The sequence below is a fragment of the Cygnus atratus genome, chromosome 2, assembly GCF_013377495.2.
Source record: "Cygnus atratus isolate AKBS03 ecotype Queensland, Australia chromosome 2, CAtr_DNAZoo_HiC_assembly, whole genome shotgun sequence".
Lineage (NCBI taxonomy): Eukaryota > Metazoa > Chordata > Aves > Anseriformes > Anatidae > Cygnus > Cygnus atratus.
In genome coordinates, this window is record NC_066363.1 from 136,061,325 (window position 1) to 136,083,493 (window position 22,169).

At 41.2% G+C, this 22,169-nt stretch overlaps 2 protein-coding genes across 2 annotated transcripts in view; both read right to left on the reverse strand.

Annotated features, from left to right (window-relative positions):
- Positions 1 to 22,169, reverse strand: part of RAD54B (RAD54 homolog B) — a 63,328-nt gene that overhangs the window by 24,541 nt on the left and 16,618 nt on the right.
- Positions 14,833 to 21,142, reverse strand: FSBP (fibrinogen silencer binding protein). The gene is made up of 2 exons (XM_035546465.2): positions 20,658 to 21,142; positions 14,833 to 16,343 (listed from the first exon to the last, which is right to left on the reverse strand). Exons 1-2 carry the CDS (start codon positions 21,026 to 21,028, stop codon positions 15,818 to 15,820), a joined length of 897 nt encoding a protein of 298 aa, XP_035402358.1. The 5' UTR covers positions 21,029 to 21,142; the 3' UTR covers positions 14,833 to 15,817.

Here is a 22,169-nt window from a genome sequence, read left to right on the forward strand (position 1 = left end):
TACATTAATCAGAGAACTGACTTGACATAACAGATGAGGAGTGTGTAGAAAGAATAAAAGGAATGGCTGGAGAAAACAGACGGGGAAACAAGCATATGAGAAAATGAGAAGTCCTGGTGAGATGGTGCTGGGCAATGTTCTGGAAGCAAGGATGGGAATACAGAACTCCAGAAAGGGAGCAAAGGAGGCCAGTAAAGAGGTCTGAAGCTAAAGTCATTAGTCCTAAGTTTGCAAAATAGCTATAACTGTAATAATGCAAAAGATTATTTCAACTGTTTTCCTTGTGGCCTTTAGAAATAAGTAATTATGCAAACATTGAAACAGATCATCTCTTGAGCTTGCAGCCATTCAAATGATGCCACCAGGCTTAGACTGATTTAGATTTGTCAGCAGTTAGCTCATTATAAGTAACACAAATATAAATGCTAATACAAAATGTTTAGGTTAATAAGGTTAAGAAATCATAACAGAACAGACAGCTGTTGATTATAATATCGATTAAGCATAAACGCATGCTTCCCAGAGTTAGCAATCTGACGTGAGTCAAGTAATGGCAGATAAGTCCTCAGCATTATCTACAGGAATATCTGTAGCATTCCTTTTCAGCACATGCACAGCTTCAAAGAGAGAATCAGACTAATTTTCATTAAAATACCCTTGCATGCTGGTTAAAGGCTTAAATCGGTTTGCTCCTTTGATTCCATCTGGGATTCAACACTACACAAATCTGTTACAAAAAAGCGCTTATGCCACAGACTAACCTTTCCAAAATTTCCAAGTGTCATGGTATTTAAAGGAGAAGCAACAAGAGTAGAAGAAGGTTGCTCACAGTAATGGTGAGGCAACTTTATAATAATATCAGGCAACTTCACAATAAATAAAGAGGCAACTTTATTGCTTGTACATCAAGTCTACATTTTCTTAAAACTGCAAAAGACTAGTAAGTGAGTGTAAACTCACTAGTCACTAGAGTGACTAGTAAAATGAGTGTAATTTTTCGGACTAGTATATACTAAAGAAGTATTATCTAAACAAAAAATGCTACATTTATTGAAAATAGTTTTCTTCCCAAAGCTGTCTGCAAGTTTTCGTGTCTGGATAGGACTTTATGCTAACACAGTGCTTGATGTTGATCTTTTTTCAGGGCACTGGCCGACAACTGTAGTGCCCCCCATCCCCAAGGGGTAACAGAACAGCTACTGAGCACAGGCACACCACACGAGGATCAGCAAACAGACCAGATGACCTCCTTTTGAAATGTAGAGAATTCTACATAGATGAAACCTGGGAAATGAGCCAGATAGCAAGAATAAATCCTTACAGTTTTGCAAAAAGGTACAAGGGCTCTATTGGATCTTCAGTAATCACAAGTAATAAGATTTGGAGGAGCAAAGGAGAGAGAGAAACCCCCCTACATTGCTAAAAATACAAGCCTGATTTGATTCTATTCTGAGTTTTGAAATGCAAACTGATCCAAAAAATACATACGAGATTGTTTTCGCTTTTTCAACTGCTTCTCACATTTTAATCAGCAACTGCTACCTCTTTCTTCATTTTAAGATTTTAAATAAGTTACTGCAAGAATGAGAGATTTTGTTGAAGAACGTTCTCCTTGTCGCCTGAAGGATGCTTGTCCATAAAAAAATGACCACCTCCATTGACCTCCCACATGAGTTTGGTGACCCCTGAGATCTGTTTTATGGTTATTACTCTTTTACCCAGGGAGTCCTGCTTGGTGTTATTTGAATCACCAGTAGATTAACTTTCAAGACAATAACAATTCTTCAAACTCCTCTAATCCCCACTTCAGTTAAAAATAATAAAATAAACAATAATTTAGAAACAATGCTGGAAACTGCAAGCATTGTATAACAGTGAATTTTGAAGAGAAGGATTTCTAAAGCAAACTGCCCCCAGTGAGCAGCAAACTGGCTACCAGTATTCCCCATATAACAGTGTCATGTTCCTATGGGAAAACTAAAAATTAGCAGACTCTGCAATGCTCAGATTTCTTCCCTCAGTTTGTCTTCTGTATTATCATAATTTCTGATTATAAAAATATCCTTTAGTGATTTGCTTCAATGCTAGAATACATAATAAATACATAAGAATACATAATGTATTCTTTTACCTACAACTACAGTAGAATTTCAGATAAAAGTGTAATTCTTCTTTCTTTAATCATTTTTATATAAAGATAATTAAATGTTTTCAAGTTGATCTTCTACAGAATTCCCTGGAATAAAAATCTAAACCTGTTCACCAACAACTCTGATCAGGTACTGGCGTTCACCCTTCTCGTTATGATATGCTCCTCTTGTTGTTTTTGTTTCTACTTGGGATCACACCTCTTTGACATCGAAGATTTATTCCAGTGCAATAGGAGAATAAACACATTTTGTCAACACACTGCCAGGATTTTTTCGTGAATCAAAACGAGACTGGGGTGGTATGTATAGTAGCTAAGTTCAGTATTTGATATAGTGGTATGGAGAGCAATGACTTCTACAGTAAAAACCCTTGCTGCCCTTACACAGAGCTGGTTTTGCCAAGATCCTGAACCGCAGGTGGAGATCCTGGGCTCCGCTGTTAATCAGTTGGGACTACAAATAATAAGTAACAGGAACTATGTGCGCACCAGAGTAAGAGAAAGATCAGGAAATCATGCCCACTCATATCTCTCCTAAATGGTCTACTGCCTCGCCTGGGTGCAGTTTCCTTAACCATGAAGAAACCACGGCAAGTGACATATCTTTCTTCCCAGAATGAAGGGCTTGGGAATCTTAAAAACGTGGCTAATGAGGCTTCAAATGCTTCCACAAACAGAAACGTACCTGGCTGAGAGAGCAAGGGCTTAAGTTTCAAGACATAAACCATCGCTTGCTTGATGTGAGGAAAAGCTCCAGCAACCTTCCTGGAGGTGATGATTTACAGAAAATGGGACAGGATCCAGGAAAGGGGATGGGGGGTGCGTCCCAATGGCAAACCAGCTTAACCAGTTTCTGCTGAGCGGGGTTTGGAGAAAACACATCGATGAAATGTGCTCGGCTACTCCCAACTGAGAAAGCTGGACTATGAAAGACCACAAAACATAAAGCGCGTGTGCATTTTCAGTAGCCTCTGCAGTGTAACCGTGCACGTTCGTGAGGAGAAGTCAGGCTCCAGCGAGCAGGGCCGCGGGCACCTCAGGCCAAGGTGGGGTTTAATGGATGGCTTAACCCCATCTAACTGAGGGCCGCTGCCAAAACCCGTGAGCTTCCTTCTCCTTCTTGCTCCCCCACCGCCGTTCCTCCGGCGGCTGTAGTGGCTGAGCAGCCAGGGCAAGGCCGATCGATGAATCACATGAGCAACCGAGGGCCATACGAGGAAGGGAAACAAGGAGACTGTCCCTTCCCTTTCCGCGCAGCAGCCCCCGGTAGGTCGGAGGGGGTTTGAAGCTGTGGGTCTGTCAGGCTGCTTAACAGCTCTGTGCCTGGACTTCACGTTGTAAGTGGGTTCCAAATCCCCTAAACAAAAAAGCATTGCCAAAATGCACGAACTGCAGTTTATAGAAAACAACTTTGATTCAAGTTGTGCTCTGTGGTAAAAAGAATAAGAGAGAGAGAGAGAAGGTAAGCTGAGCCAAAACTCTGGACTGAGATAGAGATAAAAAGAGATTTGGACTCTGAATGAATCACAGCCGAAACTCGGTGGCGGTGTTTTCCTGTAGCCTCTGCAGCCACTTCTGCACACGTGTGCCATCTCTGCCCGGCAGAGCCAGCGTCGTCCCCGTCTTCTGAGCAGAGAAGATTTTCCATGAAGCTCCCCTCCACAGTCCTCAGAAAATTCCTTAATCAAATCACTTCACGACATTCAGAGAACTGATGTGTACCTAGTAGTTAAGTGTCGTGTTTTGTATGAAATCCCTGTATGTTAAACACTTCCCAGGAATATTTAAAGAAATACGAGACAGAGATAGCATCATCGTTTGTTTGCAAAGCAATTTCAGTCTAATAATAAATTTAATACTAAGCTAACATGTCAATGTATGTTATTGTGCCTTGAAAATGGAAAAATATGTAATAACTCTCCTCACAGCACTTCTGTGGAACTTTTTATGAGGAGTGCAACCACGAAGAGTTGAACTGACTTGCCTACAACTATAGGAATCAATGACAGATGGGACTACAACTGAGTTGCTCAATTACAATTCAGTGCTTCATACCCCTCTTTTAAACACAAAATGTATAATAAACGTATAATGAACACATCAATATTGCAGCCAAAATGCAACCAGCATTATTAGCAGGGGAGGTCCATAGCCCTATCAGTATCTCAGTTATGGACATGACCTATAGGGACTTCAGATCCTGACAGAGAAAAGCCTAATTTGAACAATTTCATCGGTGCCCAAGTCTGTAGGGCATTTTTGTTTTAAGATTATTTAAGTTTTTTTTAAAAGCAAAAGCAATGTGTTTTGTTTTTTTTTTTTTTCCTTCTTTCATTTCATACTAGGTGGATGAGCTTATTGAATGTGAAAATTAATTCATTTAAAGAATGATATTTCAAGCAGGAATTTTTTTTTTTCAAAAAATAAATTGTTTTACAAACTTCTTTTAAACAAAACCACAAATGATCAAATATTGATCATAAACATCTGTTTTATGAGAACAAAAATCATAGATGAATGCAGTTTTAGTCTCAGTAAGCTATTATTCCTTGTAGAAGCTCTAATAACTCAATGCTGTGGAGAATCTAGAAATCTGGGGAGAAGGTAGCGCTTCTTTTTCCTTTTGGCCCGGGTAAAACTTTTTCCATTCCTGAGAGCTAAAAGCTCTTGGAAATAAATGCAGTTTGCACATTCTCTGCAGCTTAATTTCCTGAGAATTACACAGTGGACATGCTCTAACCGAGGCCGAGAATAGCTTTCTCTGTAGTCACAGCTCACGCTGCTTGGACCAAAGCTGGGTCCCCTCCAAGCACACCAGCAGGGAATTTTTCTCTTTGTCCCTCTCATTCAGAGACAACGTCTCCCCTCCTGATGCCAAACAGGAAAAGATGGCAAAGGGGACACGGAGCAGCTACGTGGAAGAGTTCATTGTGAGGAGAAGCCTGAAAAGAGGCTACGATGGGAAAGGCAAGCTGATGTTAAAACAGTAAAAAAAAAAAGATGACTGGTAAGACACTATCAGTCGGACCTGGAAGCTAAGCACACAGGAAAGGCTAGAACACAGTAAGGGAATAAAAAGAGTAAGGAGACAACAGTCTATATTAGAAGGAGGAGTGGAGATGAAGACAGAGGCGGACTGGGATTGGAGTCTAGGGTAAGAGTCATGCAGCAGAGAGAGCTGGGGTTTTATGAGCAAGAATGGGAGCAAGAAAAGCTTGCTGCACCTCAACTCTGTCCTTCAAAATTCAAGGTCCAGTAAAAATGTATGGCTTGCTGGAAGCCACCAAGGGAAACCCAAGGAAGACCAGGGAGAAGGAAATGAGAACAGGAGCTGATTAGGCACTGACAGGGAAACTAAAGAGAAAAGCAACAGGGGAGAGAACAGCAAAGGACAATAGGGCATTGCAGCATAAAAGATGGCAAGCAGGTGAGCCCAGAACAGAAATGGCTGTACAAAGACATAAGGGCACTCAGACCAATTCACCCTCCCAATACATAGGGCCCGCTCCACTTTGCTCATCCTTCTAGTTTCACTTTTCTCCTAATCCAATTTTTAAGACTACCAAGGTTAAAAATAGTATAAAATTACTATGATTTTTAATCTCTTCCACTGCACACACTCAGGTTCAGCAGTCGCCTTCCATGTGGGTAGGGCCAGAGAAGGAGAGCAAGAGGAGGCTTAGGTACAATGTATGAGATGGCAGCAATTAAGCTTTTGAACTGGCTCCATTTGACCATGCAAGACAAATTAATTCTGAGTTTAGGACTGGTGGAGGACCCAGAGTCAGGCAAACAATTTGTAATGGACAAGATGGTGTAGACAAATGAGGAGCTAAAGCTTGGGTGACCTTGCCGTTATGCCCCAAGTCCCTTTGGTAATTTCTGCTCTTCAATATGAAATATCTTCAGTCTTTCAGTTTGTTTGCTGTCAGCAAATGTGCAAAACTCACTGATCAAAACGCTGCATGCCACTGTATTAATGGTCTACACTGAATGCAGCAACCTCCTAATGCAGTCATTTGGTTTGTTACCTCAAAGGGTAAAGATCAGAGTTTCAACCTTCTCTGTCTTACACAAATGAAAACATTAAATTATAGGGAATAATCTATTTAGAAATGTTAATTTGCTCTACAAGCCAAAAGAATAATATCTACAAACCTGTGGTACCAAACTACCTTACCCCTACACACTCTCAAAAAACAGCCTATTTAAAGTAAATTAATTTTAAGGTTGTGAAGTCGAGCAAAGTTTGGAAACGTCAAAATAAGACTGTTCCAGTGACTTGATCTGCCCCATTGGCCATATGCATTAACAGTAAGTCTTTACAGAAAACATGCTGCGCTGCATTTCCTTGGGACCCTTCTCGTATGTGCGCATGGAATTACACTGCTCTGCAGCTGCAGCAAAAAGAGGCTGCTATGTACAAGGCCTCCGAGCTGCTCTGATGCAGCTGCTCTGATGGGAGGCCAAGAGTGCAAGGACAGAACGTCTACTCTCATGTTTAGAAAAGTAGTCCCTCTGAGAACTGGATGTTGCTTGCATTTTTTCTAGTGTTCCTTTGTGGTGTGACGGAAGTCATTTAACCCAAACTTTTTGGCAGCAGAGATTTGTCCGAGTGCCTGATTTGAGAATCAGTCTCATTTGTAGTAATACTGAACACTCGCAGGTGCAGCTGGAAGGTGTAGTCTGAACACATTAACTGTAGAATGACAGAATGGTTTGGGTTGGAAAGGACCTTAAAGCCCACCCAGTTCCAGCCCCCTGCCAGGCCCATGTCCTTCTTGTGCTGGGGGCCCCAGAGCCGAACGCAGGCTCCAGGTGGGGTCTCACGAGAGCAGAGCAGAGGGGGACAGTCACCTCCCTCGCCCTGCTGGCCACGCTGCTTTTGGTGCAGCCCAGGACACGGTTGGCTTTCTGGGCTGCAAGCACACATTGCAGGTTTGTGTTGAGCTTCTCATCAACCAACACCCCCAGGTCTTTCTCCTCAGGGCTGCTCTCCATCCACCCATTCCCCGCACAGAACACTGAAGCACTGAGATAACGCGGTCCTAGTTGATTCAATCTACACCTTCAGTGTTAATGGAGCTTACTCTCTCTGTGCCTCAGCTCCCAGTTTCTCTCCTTGAAAGTGGAGATTATACCAACCTGTCATCTCACAAGGATGTTGCAGAATGCAATTATATTTGTGAAGTGCTCAGCTACTACCATGATGGACATCAGAGAAAAAAAAAACATCAGGAAATTAATTCAAGATAGTTTGAATGCTGAGAAGAAATCAAGGCAGAAGTCTGTAGCTGAGCAAAAAAGAGGAAAGGAAATACTGAATAGTTGTTCGTTGAGTAGATGCAGTACATTCTGTGAACTGAAACTGGCAAGGAAGCCTACCGAACCAGAACACATGATTGTGCAATTAAGGACTGCACCGCAATGCATGAGAAAGCTGGAAACAGGCTGCGTGCATTTGCAAGATTTTTGGGTACCTGCATTTGTAACCTGAATTTTCTCTCCAAATAGGAACCTTCTGTATGCAATAAAAGAGATGATAGATGCACTTAGTTTGAACAATGAGGAACATTCTCCTCATCACCATTTAATGAAACTTTAAGCTCTTAAGGGTATCAGCAACAGAGGAGGGAGGAAAGCTTTTACTTGTATATCTCCATGGTAGAAAACTATTCTTCTTAAACCTCTCAGCTGTCTAAAAATCCAACTGACTCCAGCTTCCACTTTAAAATTTAATGAACTGAGCTGAAAGCTTCTGTCAAGTCCACAGAAATAGAGGTGCAAGTCCTATTATCAAAGGAAAAAGCAGCATCATTGAGAATTCTGAAATGCTGCAGGCATCATATGGTGCAGCAAGCCAGATCAGCGTGATAAAATATTGGAACCATTCAAATGCCATCCGAGTTGACTGTTTACTGCTCCTCTTAGTGTTGCCATCCATGCTGAAAGTTGTTTTGATTAATTTGTCAATTAAAGGCTCTTTTCCTTCAAAAAAAATAATGCAAAAAGTAGTATCAGAAAGCAACATTTGTACTTGGGCTCTGTAAATATTGAATGTTATTGTGATAAATGATAGCCTAAATGGGATAAGTGGAAAAATTCCAAATATTTAATTTACTGAAAAATCCAAATTACTAAGAAGTATGGAAGCAAAGCAGTTATTAGACTGTTAAACAATCACAGGTTAATCAGAGCCATCTCAAAAAGCAGCCAATTTCTGAAGCAGCTTGCAGAGATTTAAATATGCATTCTTTTGTGCTTGAATGTTAATGGAAGGTACACAGCTAAACACATATGTGGGACCTTCAAAATACATAGTTTCGCATTCTCTAAACATTTGCTATTGCTTCTACTGTTTCTTTTTTAATTAAAAATAACACTTTGCTATCTACAAAATCTTATTTATAAAATTCGAAGACTTTTAGATGGTAGGAAACAGCAAGCAGGCAGAAAGGGATGTATTAAGATTATGTATACTTTGTATTCACATCTGTTTTAGCATATATTAGAAAGTGAAACATTTCAATGTACTGGTTTTGCTTGTTAATTTTTAATTATCTTTAATTTCTCTGGATTATAATAAAGAGTATTTAAAATAATCAATAGAACTTATGTCCACTGTCATAAGCATGGAACACAATATATTTCTATCTAAATTATTTAAACAGGACTGTTTAAAATTTATGACATTACTCTGGAAAGAGGCACACAAAGGATGAGTCATATTTTTGAGAGTTTTCATGTGTTATGCAGCAATGATTACTTACAGGGTGGCTGACGAAATCTTTGGAAAGGGAACGAGTAATCTTTCCAAATCAAGTTACATAACATTGATTTACATAAATGTAATCCATTCAATAGGCCAAGCAGAAAAGTAATATTTATGGCCAAGGCATAAAAACCTAGGGCTTTAGTTGCAATTCTCACAAGAAAAGCAAAACTAACACGGAAGGTGAGAGAGGAGGGAAGAGGAGAAATTTACCCCTGTGCAGTTATGGGGTGCTTACTGTGCTGCCTTTGCTGCTTCTTGACAGAAGAAAATTGAACGTGGTTTAAACTGCATAAAAATTCCAACGCAAATTAATAACATTATTCCATGCGAGGAGCCATAAAGTCAGGATACCTTTGGCAGAGCCTACTTTGTGTCAAGCCTGCCTGGTTTTGATCCTGAACTGAGTACTTAGGAAACACTGAAAGCCATGGAGATGTGGCAGCTTTCCTCAACACAGACCGGGTCCTCTTGCTGCTCCCAAGGGACTGCTTTGACCCTCGATGTCACCTGCAAGGTGTTCAACCAGCTTCTGCAGCATGCACAGCTTTAGCTCTTACCCAACTAGCATAAGTAGATCTCATTGGGTATGTATATGTGTATAGGTACACGTGCACACTCGTCAGGAAAGGATGAGATATGAAAGGAACAAAATTTATCTGTCGGAAATAATTACAAGAAACAACAATGGCTAAATTCCCCAGGCAAGCTTAATTCAGCCCTCTTCTGCGTGCATGACGCTCAGCCCTCTGAACCACCTAAATACAGACTATATTTTCCAGGTTATTGCTGGTCCTGAACTGCCCACAGAAGAGCTGAGCCATTAGCTGCTCAGCTGCACAGTTCAATAGCTTTGAAACTATCCTGAAAGAAGGGCAAGTGCTCGAGATCCTTGCTGTCACATCATCTCCTCTGGATCTAAACCAAGTGGCTTCCACACTGAGGCCACCAGGCCTGCCAGTGGCGAGCCCAGAGACAAATTGTCTTGCTTTCATTCAAGGAGTGCCCAGCAAAGAAATCGCTGTACAGCTCTCAGCAACTCAATGTGCCCAGTTTGGACAGATTCTCCTAAGAATTCAGTTATTAGGGACGATAACAGAAGTATAACAAACTTACTGTAAACAAACTGCACGTTCTGTGCTTGCCAATGAGTTATGAAGTAGCCAAATGTGAGACAGCTTTTATAGCAATGACCAAAGGGCATCTCGATGCCAAGTGTCAAGGACTTTTTCAAAAGCCCGGGGAAGCTAGAACACTACAAAGGAAAGATCATCAAAATTCAATACATACAAAACAATACAAGGTATTCTCCCCTCAATCTGGCTCACAGAAAAAAAAAAAAAGGCGAGCTGTTTTGAAAAAGCATAAACACAAGCATCTAACAGCATAAATGGTTTGGCCAAACTGATAGCTGATGCTACCAGTGTCACATGGAAATCCATCTTGACAGACAACCCGCTGTCAGAGCTTATTTACAACGCAAAACAATGCAAACATCACCCAGATGAAACTTGTAGAGTTTGCAAGTCAAAAATATATATATATATTTTTGGCTTATGCATGCAACCCAAAGTCAATGCCATAAGATGATATGTCATGTTTTAATTCTACCATCCAACTTTATTCCAATATCCATATGGATGTATGGATTCTGGATACGTGCCCGATTTTAATTCTGTGTTTCCGATACAGACCGTACATAAATGTTCCTAGACTCCACACAGAATTGTATTAACAGTAGCAACAAGTGGGCTAAGCGAAATTTACCTGCAAACTGCTGCGGAGTTACGATAAATTACTTTCTCTCACATGATACCTTCAGCGATTAATGATAGGTACAGCCTGAGATTACTGCAACAGATCTTATCTATATATAACACAGAGAAAAAACATAATGTTGCAGTAACTAACCGGAAAAAGTACAAAATCCCTCCTGCCCCATCCCCAAAGCTAGATAAAGGTTTTGTCCTCTTGTTGCACCGTTAAATTAAATCTGAAGTATAACTGGCAATTTATAAACCCACTTATTTCACGCACACAAAGTTCTGAACTTTTAAAGCAGACGTGTTTTGAGACAGCAGTATCAATACAGACAAGGATCACACAAAGACATGCAAAGAGAGCAAAAGGCAACTCTCAGAGTACTGTAAACAAAATGACTGAAATTTAACCAAACTAGGCCTTGGCATCAGCGGCATATGGCAGGGCATCATAATCCAGATAAATCGTTTTTTTGACTGCATTTACGTTAAATTATGCTTGTTATTGTGATTGTGCTAACTACAGATGAAAATCAGCAAGAAGCAGTCAGGAAATAATGAATTAGTTTTTTTAATTCTGCTCACATACTTAAAATATAAAAAAATGAAGTATGATTTTCAAGTCTGCGTTTTTCCTAAAGAGCAAACCGAGATTATAAATAACATGGAACAACTGCTGATTAAGTATGCAAAGAGAATCGTACAATATTTCCCTCGTGTGAGTAATACAGTCTGACAACGTGCTGTGCTCACTCAAATATTTGGATACATCAACAAATCACTGTGCAATCACTAGGATAAAATGGTATGCAATCCCACAGCACTCAGAAAACACAAGGACACCGGAGAATGTCAGGGCTTGCAGACTGCTGAGTTTCCCAATGGGTTCCCCGTCCCTTATCCATCCCTGCTTACGCGCAGATCACAACCGAGGTTTTCAACTACTTCAGTACTGAAAATTGGAGGTTTCAGAAGCAAGACTTTTATCTTAAAACTTTTAAAACACCATAATTTAAAGTCTGAATGTCCGGGGCTAGATGTATGTAAAGTTCTGTAAGGTTTAACCTTTCTATAATGCAGTTTGGAGCAAAAATAATTTTCAAGAAAAAGGGGAAAAAAAAATACAAAAGAACTAATTATTTATCCAATCTCTCTCTCTACCCTTGGGCAATACTATGAACTTCATCAACACGAGATTAAATCGCCTTGTGAAAATGTTTTATATTTGAACTGTGGAAGGACAGCTTATCCAGCAAACCTGAGCATCAGAATTCACCACTTGTTCCTCCCACTTAGAAGCAATTCTTTTATAATTATAAGCACGGTTATGGCTTTGCCTGTTGGCAATCCATGGGATGCAAAGTGTGTAGGCTCTAGTTTACGCATTTTCACTCCCTGGGGAAAAAAGTCCCAAGCAAGAAAATGCGTGGAAACATAAAGGAAAGAAATCATTCAAAAGCAGTGAGGCGAAGGATGACAGAAAAGGAGTATGACAAGCAAGATTAGTAAGTAATATTTCCTGGTCTTGGAGTCGGTCTCTCTTCCACGATTTTTTACCTGATAATTCTGACAGAAGGCAAGCACTGCCAACAAGATGATGACAAAGGAGTGGAGAGCTTATGGGGAGAAAAAGGAAAAGATAATTAGGGAGCATTTGACAAAAGTATAGACCAATAATTAGACAGTTACTCACATAGATGAAGTTATGCAAGATGTTATCACAATGATCACAAAGTTACCAAAGTTACAGTTTTTTTACTCTAATCCTAAAATGAAAATAATACATTAGAAACTGGGAATTAAATTACCACTAGACCCTGTTTATTTCGGTTATCTTAGTAGGAGGACGTGAACATATGGCAGAAATTTGCCCTTGCCTAAAATTACTCTGCTTGTACACAGTACATTGTAAACACGCAGACAGGGAACGGCAGTGCCAGGTACAGTGAAGAGAACAGGAGGATTAGGATGGGGGTGAAGGAGTGGAGGGCTTCCTGCCATTGCTTTCACACATGCTAATGAAATATAATTTGCTGGAACGGTAAAAATTCATAGTACTTGAAGGTCCAGAAGGACTAGCCACAGCTGTGCGTGCATGTACCCACATTAGGAATACATGAAAAAAAAAAACGAGAACAGGCACCGAGAAGAGAGAAGTCTGATGCAGACAGATAACCTGACACTGAAAAGCAGATGTGGGGTGAGACAGATCCGCCAGCATGGACAGGCATAACATAGTCAGCACCATGCTGCACTGATGTCACTGAAAGAAGAAACATATCCGTAGTGAAAGAAGATAAATGTCATGTCGCAAGTAAAGAAGCAAGCAAGCTACGCGGGGATTCAAGAGGTTCCCCTCCCCACCACCAAAAAAAAAAAAACACAAAAACCCACACCAGAGAACAAAGGAAACCAGAAGAGAGATCTCCAAACTAGAGATGCTGCCTGCAAGTAAGAATGAAAGGCCTTCCACTAACAAATGAGACAGTGCCAGAACAACCAAACGTCCTGATTACAGGGAGACATTTCTGAGCAGACCCCTGTATTGCATTATTTCTTACTCATTTGCATCCTTCCCCCTCCAATATCAGGGCTATAACGGGCAGTTTGCTCTGCCCAGAGTCTGAGTTTTGTATCTGCCTTGCCTTTCAGTTCAGAAAGGACTACAAGCTTTTGAAGACTGGAAATTCCTCTGGTTCTACTCCTTGAAATAAAAACGCCGTGCCAACAGAGACCCTGGAGGTCACCTCCTGATGTAGCTCAAGGAGAATGGAGAATTCAACAGAAAATATTCTGAAGTCTCTGAAGAGCATTTCAGTGGCCAAAATAAGGTTAGCTATAATTCAAAACCACCGCAAGACAATAAGCCAGTTGGGAATTATCTTCTGGACTAGTAAAAAAGGTAGCCATTTGCATAGTATGTAAGGACAGAAACAACAAATTCCTTGAAATTGGAAAACAGAATTCTAATTTTCAACTGAAAGGATAAAATCAGGTATTTCCAAATTATGAGTGCAGGGAATTTCGTGCTGTTACCCAATTTCTGAGCAGCCACATTTCACACAGCAAAGTAGAACAAATAAGATCTGCATTTATTTACTAAAGCCAAGACTTTGACTCTTGTAAACTCAGGGAAGAGCATATCTCATTGAAGTGTTCCTGGCTATATAAAAAGAGATCAATGTCCTTGAACCGCAAAAAAGACAGAAGAAAGGCAAGGTCTGAACAGAAACCGAGGCCACTCATTCAGACATCACCATCATCAGCGCACGCAAACATTCCCAAAAGAACAAGTGCTTGAAAAGCTCTCTTCTCTACAATACCACTGGAAGAAGAAGAGTAGGGGGCAATTCCATATTGCTGACATCTGTTTTCATTGACTGTATTTTTCCTCGGATTGTAAACCAAAGATTTATTTCCTCTACCCTCCTCTCCTGTAACCTGTTAAAGGTGTCCTGGGCACTGACAGTCGAGATGATTTCTCTCTCATCGCTGTCATAAAATTTTAACTACAATGCTTTAAGCTCGACTGGTCCCTCAGCTAAACTTACATGCTTCCAGCCTTCAGTTTTTAATAAGCATTTATCCCCGTGGTTACAAAGGTAACCTGATTCACTCCGGAGACTGGCAAGAAGTGGCAAGGCTTACCTCATTTAAAGAGTCTGCTGATGCAGACCAGTGCCCCATTCACACAAGCTGAGGTTCTGTGGGAATGGAGAAAGAAGCAGATTTGGGGAAAAACAGTGACAGAAGCAACAGTAACAAGCAGACACAGGAAAAAAACGTTCTGCTTCCTATTGCTTTTGTCCTTTCTGTTGTTGGGGCCCTCTGAGATAGGAGACCAGGGTGGAATTACACCTCCTTTGTTCTCTCTTTTTCCTTGAGTCCATGCTTCCTTTCCTTTTCCTATGCTAGAAGTTAGAGGAAGGAGAAAGTATTGTTACATGGAATAAGGAGCCAGAGCTCTAAGGCAGGCGTGGATCTGTTCATAACAAGCAGAAGACCAAGAATTATGGAGAAATTAATTGTCTGGGACTTACGCTTTCCAGTTGTTGTGGGTTGTTTATTTTGTTTGTCTGTTTTTTCCAGTTATTAGTGTTGATCATAACTGCAGAGGAAAGTGCTGCTACTAGGACAGACAGAAGAATCAATTGCTTTTTCATTTTGGGCTTTTTATTTGAAACTAATCAAAAGACCAGAACAACAGCAGTTATAAAAGGTACGCGGAATAACAAAGAATCTTCTGTTGACTTCAAGTCACATTACTTACACACAGCAACTATTTCATTTTGGTAGCTTATAGTCATATTGATATCAATCAAAGGCACCTGCAACTGTCTTGGTTGCACATGCACAGTAGTAATTATGCATGCAAATGAGCAAATTAGACATTTCTGTGGTTGAGCACCAGTATAATTACTCTAACTGAATATACGATCATGGTAACTGTACACACAAATTACACACACATGCAGTTTTAACGATGAAGTATTGCATTCCTTGTCTCTGGTTTGATAACGTCCTATGGAAACGCTCATCCACCGAAAACAATAAAAAGTGTTAACTCTTTAAAAAATGTACATTTACGCAACTGCCTACTGAACATTAAAAAAATATAACAATCCAGTAATTTTGTTTTCCAAGTTGATACATCAGCAAAATTTCACCACTGCCGTAAGATTCACCAACTTGAAAAGAAGAGCATATTTAAACATTGCCTCTTACTCCTCCTTTTAATGCGTATTTACGAACCTGTAACTTCATTAAGATTATGAAGCAGAGGTAATTATTTGAAGAAATAATGCATATGATCAAATTTTTAAAAAGAATTAAGCTAAATTGCTGTTAGGTCATCACATTTCTATCAGAGAGAAGTGGAAATATTTAAGAAGTCGGGATTTTTATCATCCTAACCACTTAAATCTACAGGATTTGATTATAGTTCAGAAGAGGTGGTGCACTCAAACCCATACAAGGTATTTTTATTAAGGTACATAAACAACAACATGGAAAATATGCTCTCATCTTTCAAGACCACATTTTGATCCATCCATATTAACATAAGGAACAACTTTGCTAGGGTAAAAGTATTTATTATTAAGTACTTCAAAGGATATGACAGAAGTAATAAAATATTTAGATACTGCTGTATTCTGGCAGATCACGGCGTAATCGTATTGCCTTCAGCTTCTCTACTTTGATTTTTGTTCGCAACAGTTCTTCCTCCAGCTGCTGCTTTCTTTTCAAACCATCCCTTTTTTCTTGGACATAAAGCCCGATTTTTCTTTGATTTTCTAATATTATCTGGTGCTCTTCTTTCAGCATTTGCAGCATCTGTGGGTCAGACCCACACATTGGTCTAAAGCGTTCTCCAACCTCAAGCCTAAAAAACTCATCTCTTCTTGGTACAGGAGAGGGAGACATCATAACTCTCATGTCAACCGAAGACACCGATGTTGAAGGAGACCTTTCCATAATATGCACCAGCTGGTGTTCTTCCTCTTGTTCTAAGCTCTCACTTTGCTGTGAGTCTATAATCAAAGAAGGAGGAGGTTTGACATCCTCTTCCGACTGCAACTCCATCATGACTGTCGCAGGATGGTGATCCAACATTGCCTGTGGTGAACTGGTACCAGCAATTGTTTCTTTATCGATACTAGCACTAGAACACACAAAATCAGATGTAAATCATCCATTAAAAACTATTTTTTTAAAAAGACACAGATGTAAGTAACCAAAGCTTCATTTGAAATACTACTCTTTGCTAGCTACGCCTGGAACTCTACTTCATTACATGAACACCGTGTGCACCCCTCCTTCTTTCCACCACGTGTATACAGCCTTGTCTTATTCAGATGCTACTGCTACTACGAAGTGTAGCCTAGAAAGAACAATCCTGGCTGGCCCTTCCTCTGCAACAGGGTAAATAGGCATTAGTGATAAATGATAGTGATAAATGAGAATAAAAACAAAGAAGTAGAAGTTGATGCAAGTGACAGAGGAAATGGTTTATATAACCTAGAAAGTGATTATAAAAGGGCATAAACTCAGATTGAGTGGACTATGGCAGAAACATTTCCAACTCCCAAACTTACTCATCTCCTCCTGTCTCAATGTGTTCCCTGTTTCTGACTCACGCACCTAAATGTTTGTTTTGTGTGCCTTTTTCCATGTAAAACAATCGCTGAATAAAATTACACAAATTGCCTGGGGAGAAGAAACCACAGCCCAGATGATGACCCTGCCCGTAGATTAGGGAATCAAGCTAATCCTTGCTCCTTCCCTACGAATCAATGATCTCACTATTCTTCTGAAGCTTCATGAGAAGACGTGGAAACGTTGCCGCTCAGAACAGCTCTGCGCTGCATTTTTCCCCCTTTTCTGAAGTACAACACCCACCTGACTCATCTGCCTTTGTGCGAAGCCCTGAGTCAGCAGCACCTCCAGTCACGATCTGACATTACGCTGGCTTTGATGCTAATAACGGCCCCAGCTGTGCCTGCCGACTTCTCCACCACTTGTTTGAAACCCCAGAGCTCTGCACATCACTCCTTTATTCAGGCAATACTTTTTTTTTTTTTTTTTTTAAGCCAGATCAGCTTCTTGAACTATTGTACAATACGGATCTACAAAGAATACCTCCAGCACGACTTGGGAGGCAGTTCGGTTAATATGGGAACGGGAATACATAAACCTGGTACTGGCAGCAAAGACAGTGCACCATCATGGCCAGGACTCCTTCAAACTGAGGCTCTAACTAGAGGATGAAGACGTGAGACAGTCCCCATCCCATGAAGAACTGAGCTGCTGCTAGCAGCTAAAGGCAGCGAGTGGATCCGCGATGAACAAAACATCCACAGATGCTCCCCAGCCCTGGAAGACCTGAGTTGCTGCCTGTTAAAGGGGTAGGGCGTGTGTCTGTGCTTGCACTTTCTTTTTAAAAACTCCTTTTGAGCTCTACAATCCACAATTTGAGGAACACTGATTATTGAAACACTGCCCATGAGCAGCAGACGTGGGTTCGCATTCCCAGAAGTACAGGAGAAATTTAATTTGTACATCCTACTTTTTGTGGAAGTGCACAAACTCCTTAGGGAGACACCAAAAGAAAGCATTATCTCCCCTGCATCTCCCATGGTCTGCAAAACTCTTGGTTCGAAAGAAATAAGCAGCCATGGGTGCAATTTCCAGAGGACCCTGAACTAGCCCACCATCTACTAAGATCCAAGTGCAATTTCTAGAATAAAAGCATGGAAACTTCTAAATACTCAATTATAAGAATGAGCAAGAGGGTCAGAGAAATGTATTTCACAAAAATCAGTTCTGCCAATCACCCACGCTATTTTAAATAAAGCTTTCAAGAAGAAAAAGTCCATCTGAAGGAGGCTTTTGGAAACAGAACTTTCATTTATCCCTAAGAAAACATCGGGATAATCGTAATTCTGTCCACCGTCACCTGAGCCGCCTATAAAGTATCGATTATATCACCTTACTCCCTCTCTTCCTCATGCCACAAAGCTTCACCTTCTTCTATGCACCTCTTTCTCACACCCCTTCCCCTCCTTTTCCTTGAGCATCAGGCGTTATTTTCCCGCATACAAATGTCCTCTGTGCCTCCCCAGGGCTGGCTGTGGCGCTGGGTTTCCCCCTCTTCACCACCTCAGCCTCTAGCACGGCTCGCCTCGGTCGGGGTTGCTGGCTCCCGGCCAGCGTCTCGCCTGCGAATGGTGGAAACAACTAGCAGGAGAAGCAGGTCATTGTGACAAAAGGAAACGGAGAGGGAGAGAGCAGAAAGAGAAAGTGAGAGAGGTTCAAGAGAAAGAAAAAATAGGTACGATTTAGGCTAACAGCCTCCAAACGGTGACAATTTCATCTCTTGCAGTGTATTTCACAGGAAACTTGACAATTACCAAACCTTCAGGTAGCTCAGCCGGGGCTTTTTTTCCCCCCTTTTGGAGTCAGCCTCCTAAGAGGAAAACAATTACACAGGGAAGAGAGAAAGAAGGAATTGGGAAACAAAAGGAACGCCTGTATGGTGGTTACTAATGTTGTTTCTGACAACTTGACTGAAAGAAAGACAAACAACAGTTACCACAACTGGGGGATGGTATTTATAACCCTGGAGGCACCCATGATTCACTAGGTTTTGTTTAATCACCGTGAGCTAGAAATTGCTTAAAGGTGCAATTAAGAATTTGGATTCATTATAAGTTGTATTTCCTTCCCAAAAAGCTAAGCCATATCCTAGTGAGTTAAAACCCAGCGCAGGGTTTTCAAAATCAGGGGAAAATGCAACTCGGAGTTAAAATTAGAACTATCAAATAATGATGTAATTAGGCAGAAAAAAAAATATTTAAATGATAATCCTTCCCTTCGACACACAGTGCATTGGCTGTTCCTAGAACAACCATTTTGGGTAAGCAGCAATCAAGTCAACGTTCCCAGAGCCATAAAAGCCTGCAAAAAATGCCTAAATTATAGGAGACAAACTATGGAGATCATTAGCTCTTAATCATTCACGAAAAGCGTCACCGCTTTTTATAAGCCGATCTCCAAACCAAAGTTCTCACACTGTTTTTTTTTTTTTTTCTTCCTCCTTACAAAAGTTGGTAGCCAAGACACTGCAACCTTTATTAGCGCAATTAAAAGCCTCGTTTTGTTCCAGGGAATTCTTTGGAACTGTTCCTCCAGGGGCATTCACCAGGAGCAGCAGCAGCACAGCCCAGTTGCTTCAGACTTCTTTACGCCGAGGACCCACAACAGCATATTTTTAGAGCATCTGGCATGTTGGGATTTAGACAATTGTTACCATTCAGTTCAACCAGTGGCACCACGAATCAAATTCGCCCTGTGCGCGCATGCCAGCTTTTCTTAGAGCCGTTAGTTGTTGCACCAACTAGCAGTGTGTCTGATTAAAATATGGAAAGTTCACTTCCCATTAATCTGTTTGTTAAAAAGAGGAAAAAAAAAATCTGAGCTTTCTCAAGATTTCTGAGAGTTATTTGGCTTTTTTTCCCCTCCTCCCTACCTTGCTTTTTGTATCTGGAGGAACCAAAACCTGACCCAGGCATTTTTTGATCCCTCAAGGACCAATACAGAACCAGCAGAGTGTTGCAAGTCAGATATGAGGGGCATTAGCCAGCTGTGTGAGAAAGCCTGCATGCTGCCTGCCTGTATTATGTCTGGCTCAAATCTAGACAGTGTGTCTCACTTTACTGAGCAGTGTAGAAAAAAAAAACTACCAAAAAAAAGAAAACTTCTATAGCTGTACCTCTCAGTTTCTCTCTGTGTGCATTTAAACTACCTACCGTACGATGCAGAACTGCTTGGAGTTTAGACTGCAATTAGCTTTGCTCCAGTTTCAGAAAATCACTGTCAATGCAATAAAAGTATTTAAAAAAACACACTTGCACTCACAAAGGCACTGTGGTGCAGGCAGTCGATTTTTTTAAAGGGTTGGGATCAGTTAAAACGTAATATGCAAACAGCAGAGTAAATGAGAGAAGAAAGCTCGAGGAACAAGGTTCCTTAGCTCTGTGAAGTAACTTTATTAAAAATCTTATATAAACTGCTAATAGTTCCATATGTTGCAAAATGACTGCAGTATTACCTTAAATGGAGGAGAATAGCCATCACTTTGCCAATGTTTGAATAATCTGCCTATTAAAAGGTAGGGGAGGGGTAGAGGTTGGAGCTACTATTTCTCTCTTTGATTCTCCCTTAACCCTCACTTTCCAGAGTATGACAAAGACTGAAACAGGCTTTGAAAGAGCTGAAAAATGAATGCAGTGCTAAGTCACCATCAAGCTTCCCATAAAACAAAAGCAATATTATTTAGCCATTGTTCCCGATTTGGGGATTTTTCTCTTACGAACGTTTTCTTCAGGACACTGAACACGAGAAACGCATCACAGAGCAGATAGGAGGCGCCATAATTTTCATTCAGTAACAAAATGAAAAAAAAAAATTCTCTCACCTTTGTACACCGCTCCTGTCTCTTAAACACACATTGGAAATCTGTGGAATCATCTCCACAACTTTCTTGGTTGGCTCGGAAATGCTGCTTTTACAATCGGAGTGCGTCTCCTTTTGCTGCAATAGCTCCTGTTTGGCATATTCTTTGAGCCTCTTGTACAGCGTGCGCAGGCCCTGTGCGGTACGAGGAGGGCGATCTACTCCGATGGCATTGTAGTTATCAGCTATGATATCCCAGCATTTGTTTTTTTCCACTATGACTGAATGCTTATTGGTGTGTTCTTCGAGAATTTTAACGTACGGCTTCACGAGTTTTAGCAAATCGAGCTTTTCAGATAAGGTGAAATTAGAAGATCTGGCCTTCCCGACCATTGTTAGCTCGGAATTAAGGAAGCCGTTCCTGAAGCCACCATGCAGTCCCTAGCTCTGCTCGGCTCTTTTTCACAAACAGAAAAAGATCAGGCTTAACTAGGCTAGTCTCATTTAGGCCCACGCCTACAAGGGAGGGTTTATTAAAATTCCTTCAGCTTAAGCTGACGCAGGTTCAGGAAATCTGCTTAAGCCAAGCCTGACCTACATAAGGCTTCAGACTGAAGAAGACGAGAAGAAACAAGCAAAATACACTTTTGTATGAAGAGACCAGACATACGCAGGATTTAAAGACATAAAGGTTTAAAGATTAGCACGTTACCCAGCTAAAAATTACCTAATTTAGCCAGAGTAACAAGCTCTGACACATATCCCTAGCTCTCTCGCACATATCGCAAACTGAAACCGCACTCGGGATTTCGCACGCAACGGGCGGCCGAAAAAAGGGAGGGAAAAAAAAAAAAAAAAAAAAAAGCAACAATTGTTTTTGGGGGGGCGATTTATTGACTGTTACACCGAGCGGGAGGCGAGGCGGAAAGCTCCAGCCAGATAAGCGCGGCGTGTGTAGGGAGCTCCCTCAGAGAGCCCCCGGTCGGCCGCCGCGCTCTCCGGCGGTATTTGCATAATGCTAGTCCTGCTGTCAATCAGCTATTGCATATCCTCCAGCTGGTTAGGTTACACTCGGCCTTCCAGCAAAGCTAAGCTTCTCCTGCATTTTGCAGCCTGCTCCTGCTACCTACACAGAGGCTTCTTAAAGAGGCAGCCGCTGTTCGCGGCCCGGCGTTTGACGGCGGAGAAAACGACAAAAAAAAAAAAAAAAATCCCAGTGGAAAAAACAAAAAACAAACAAACGCGGCGGCGTGAGAGCTGAATCGGCTTTTTATCCGGCTTTTTCTCGTGGCTGCAGCCTGCAGCTGTGCCCTGCTGGAACATGCCTGCCTCTCGGGGCGTGTGGCATCCCCCGTGCAGCCCGTGGTGGCTGCGAAACAGCCTGACCTGCCTCTCGGGATGCCTGCGAGAAAGGTTACGGCTCAATCCCAAATTACTGGGTCTGCCATCGCGAGTGGAAGCTGGGGTTTTCCTAACAACCATGGGGAAACATGCTACTTGCGTGATAATACTTCCAGGCATTCCTTCTTTGTGA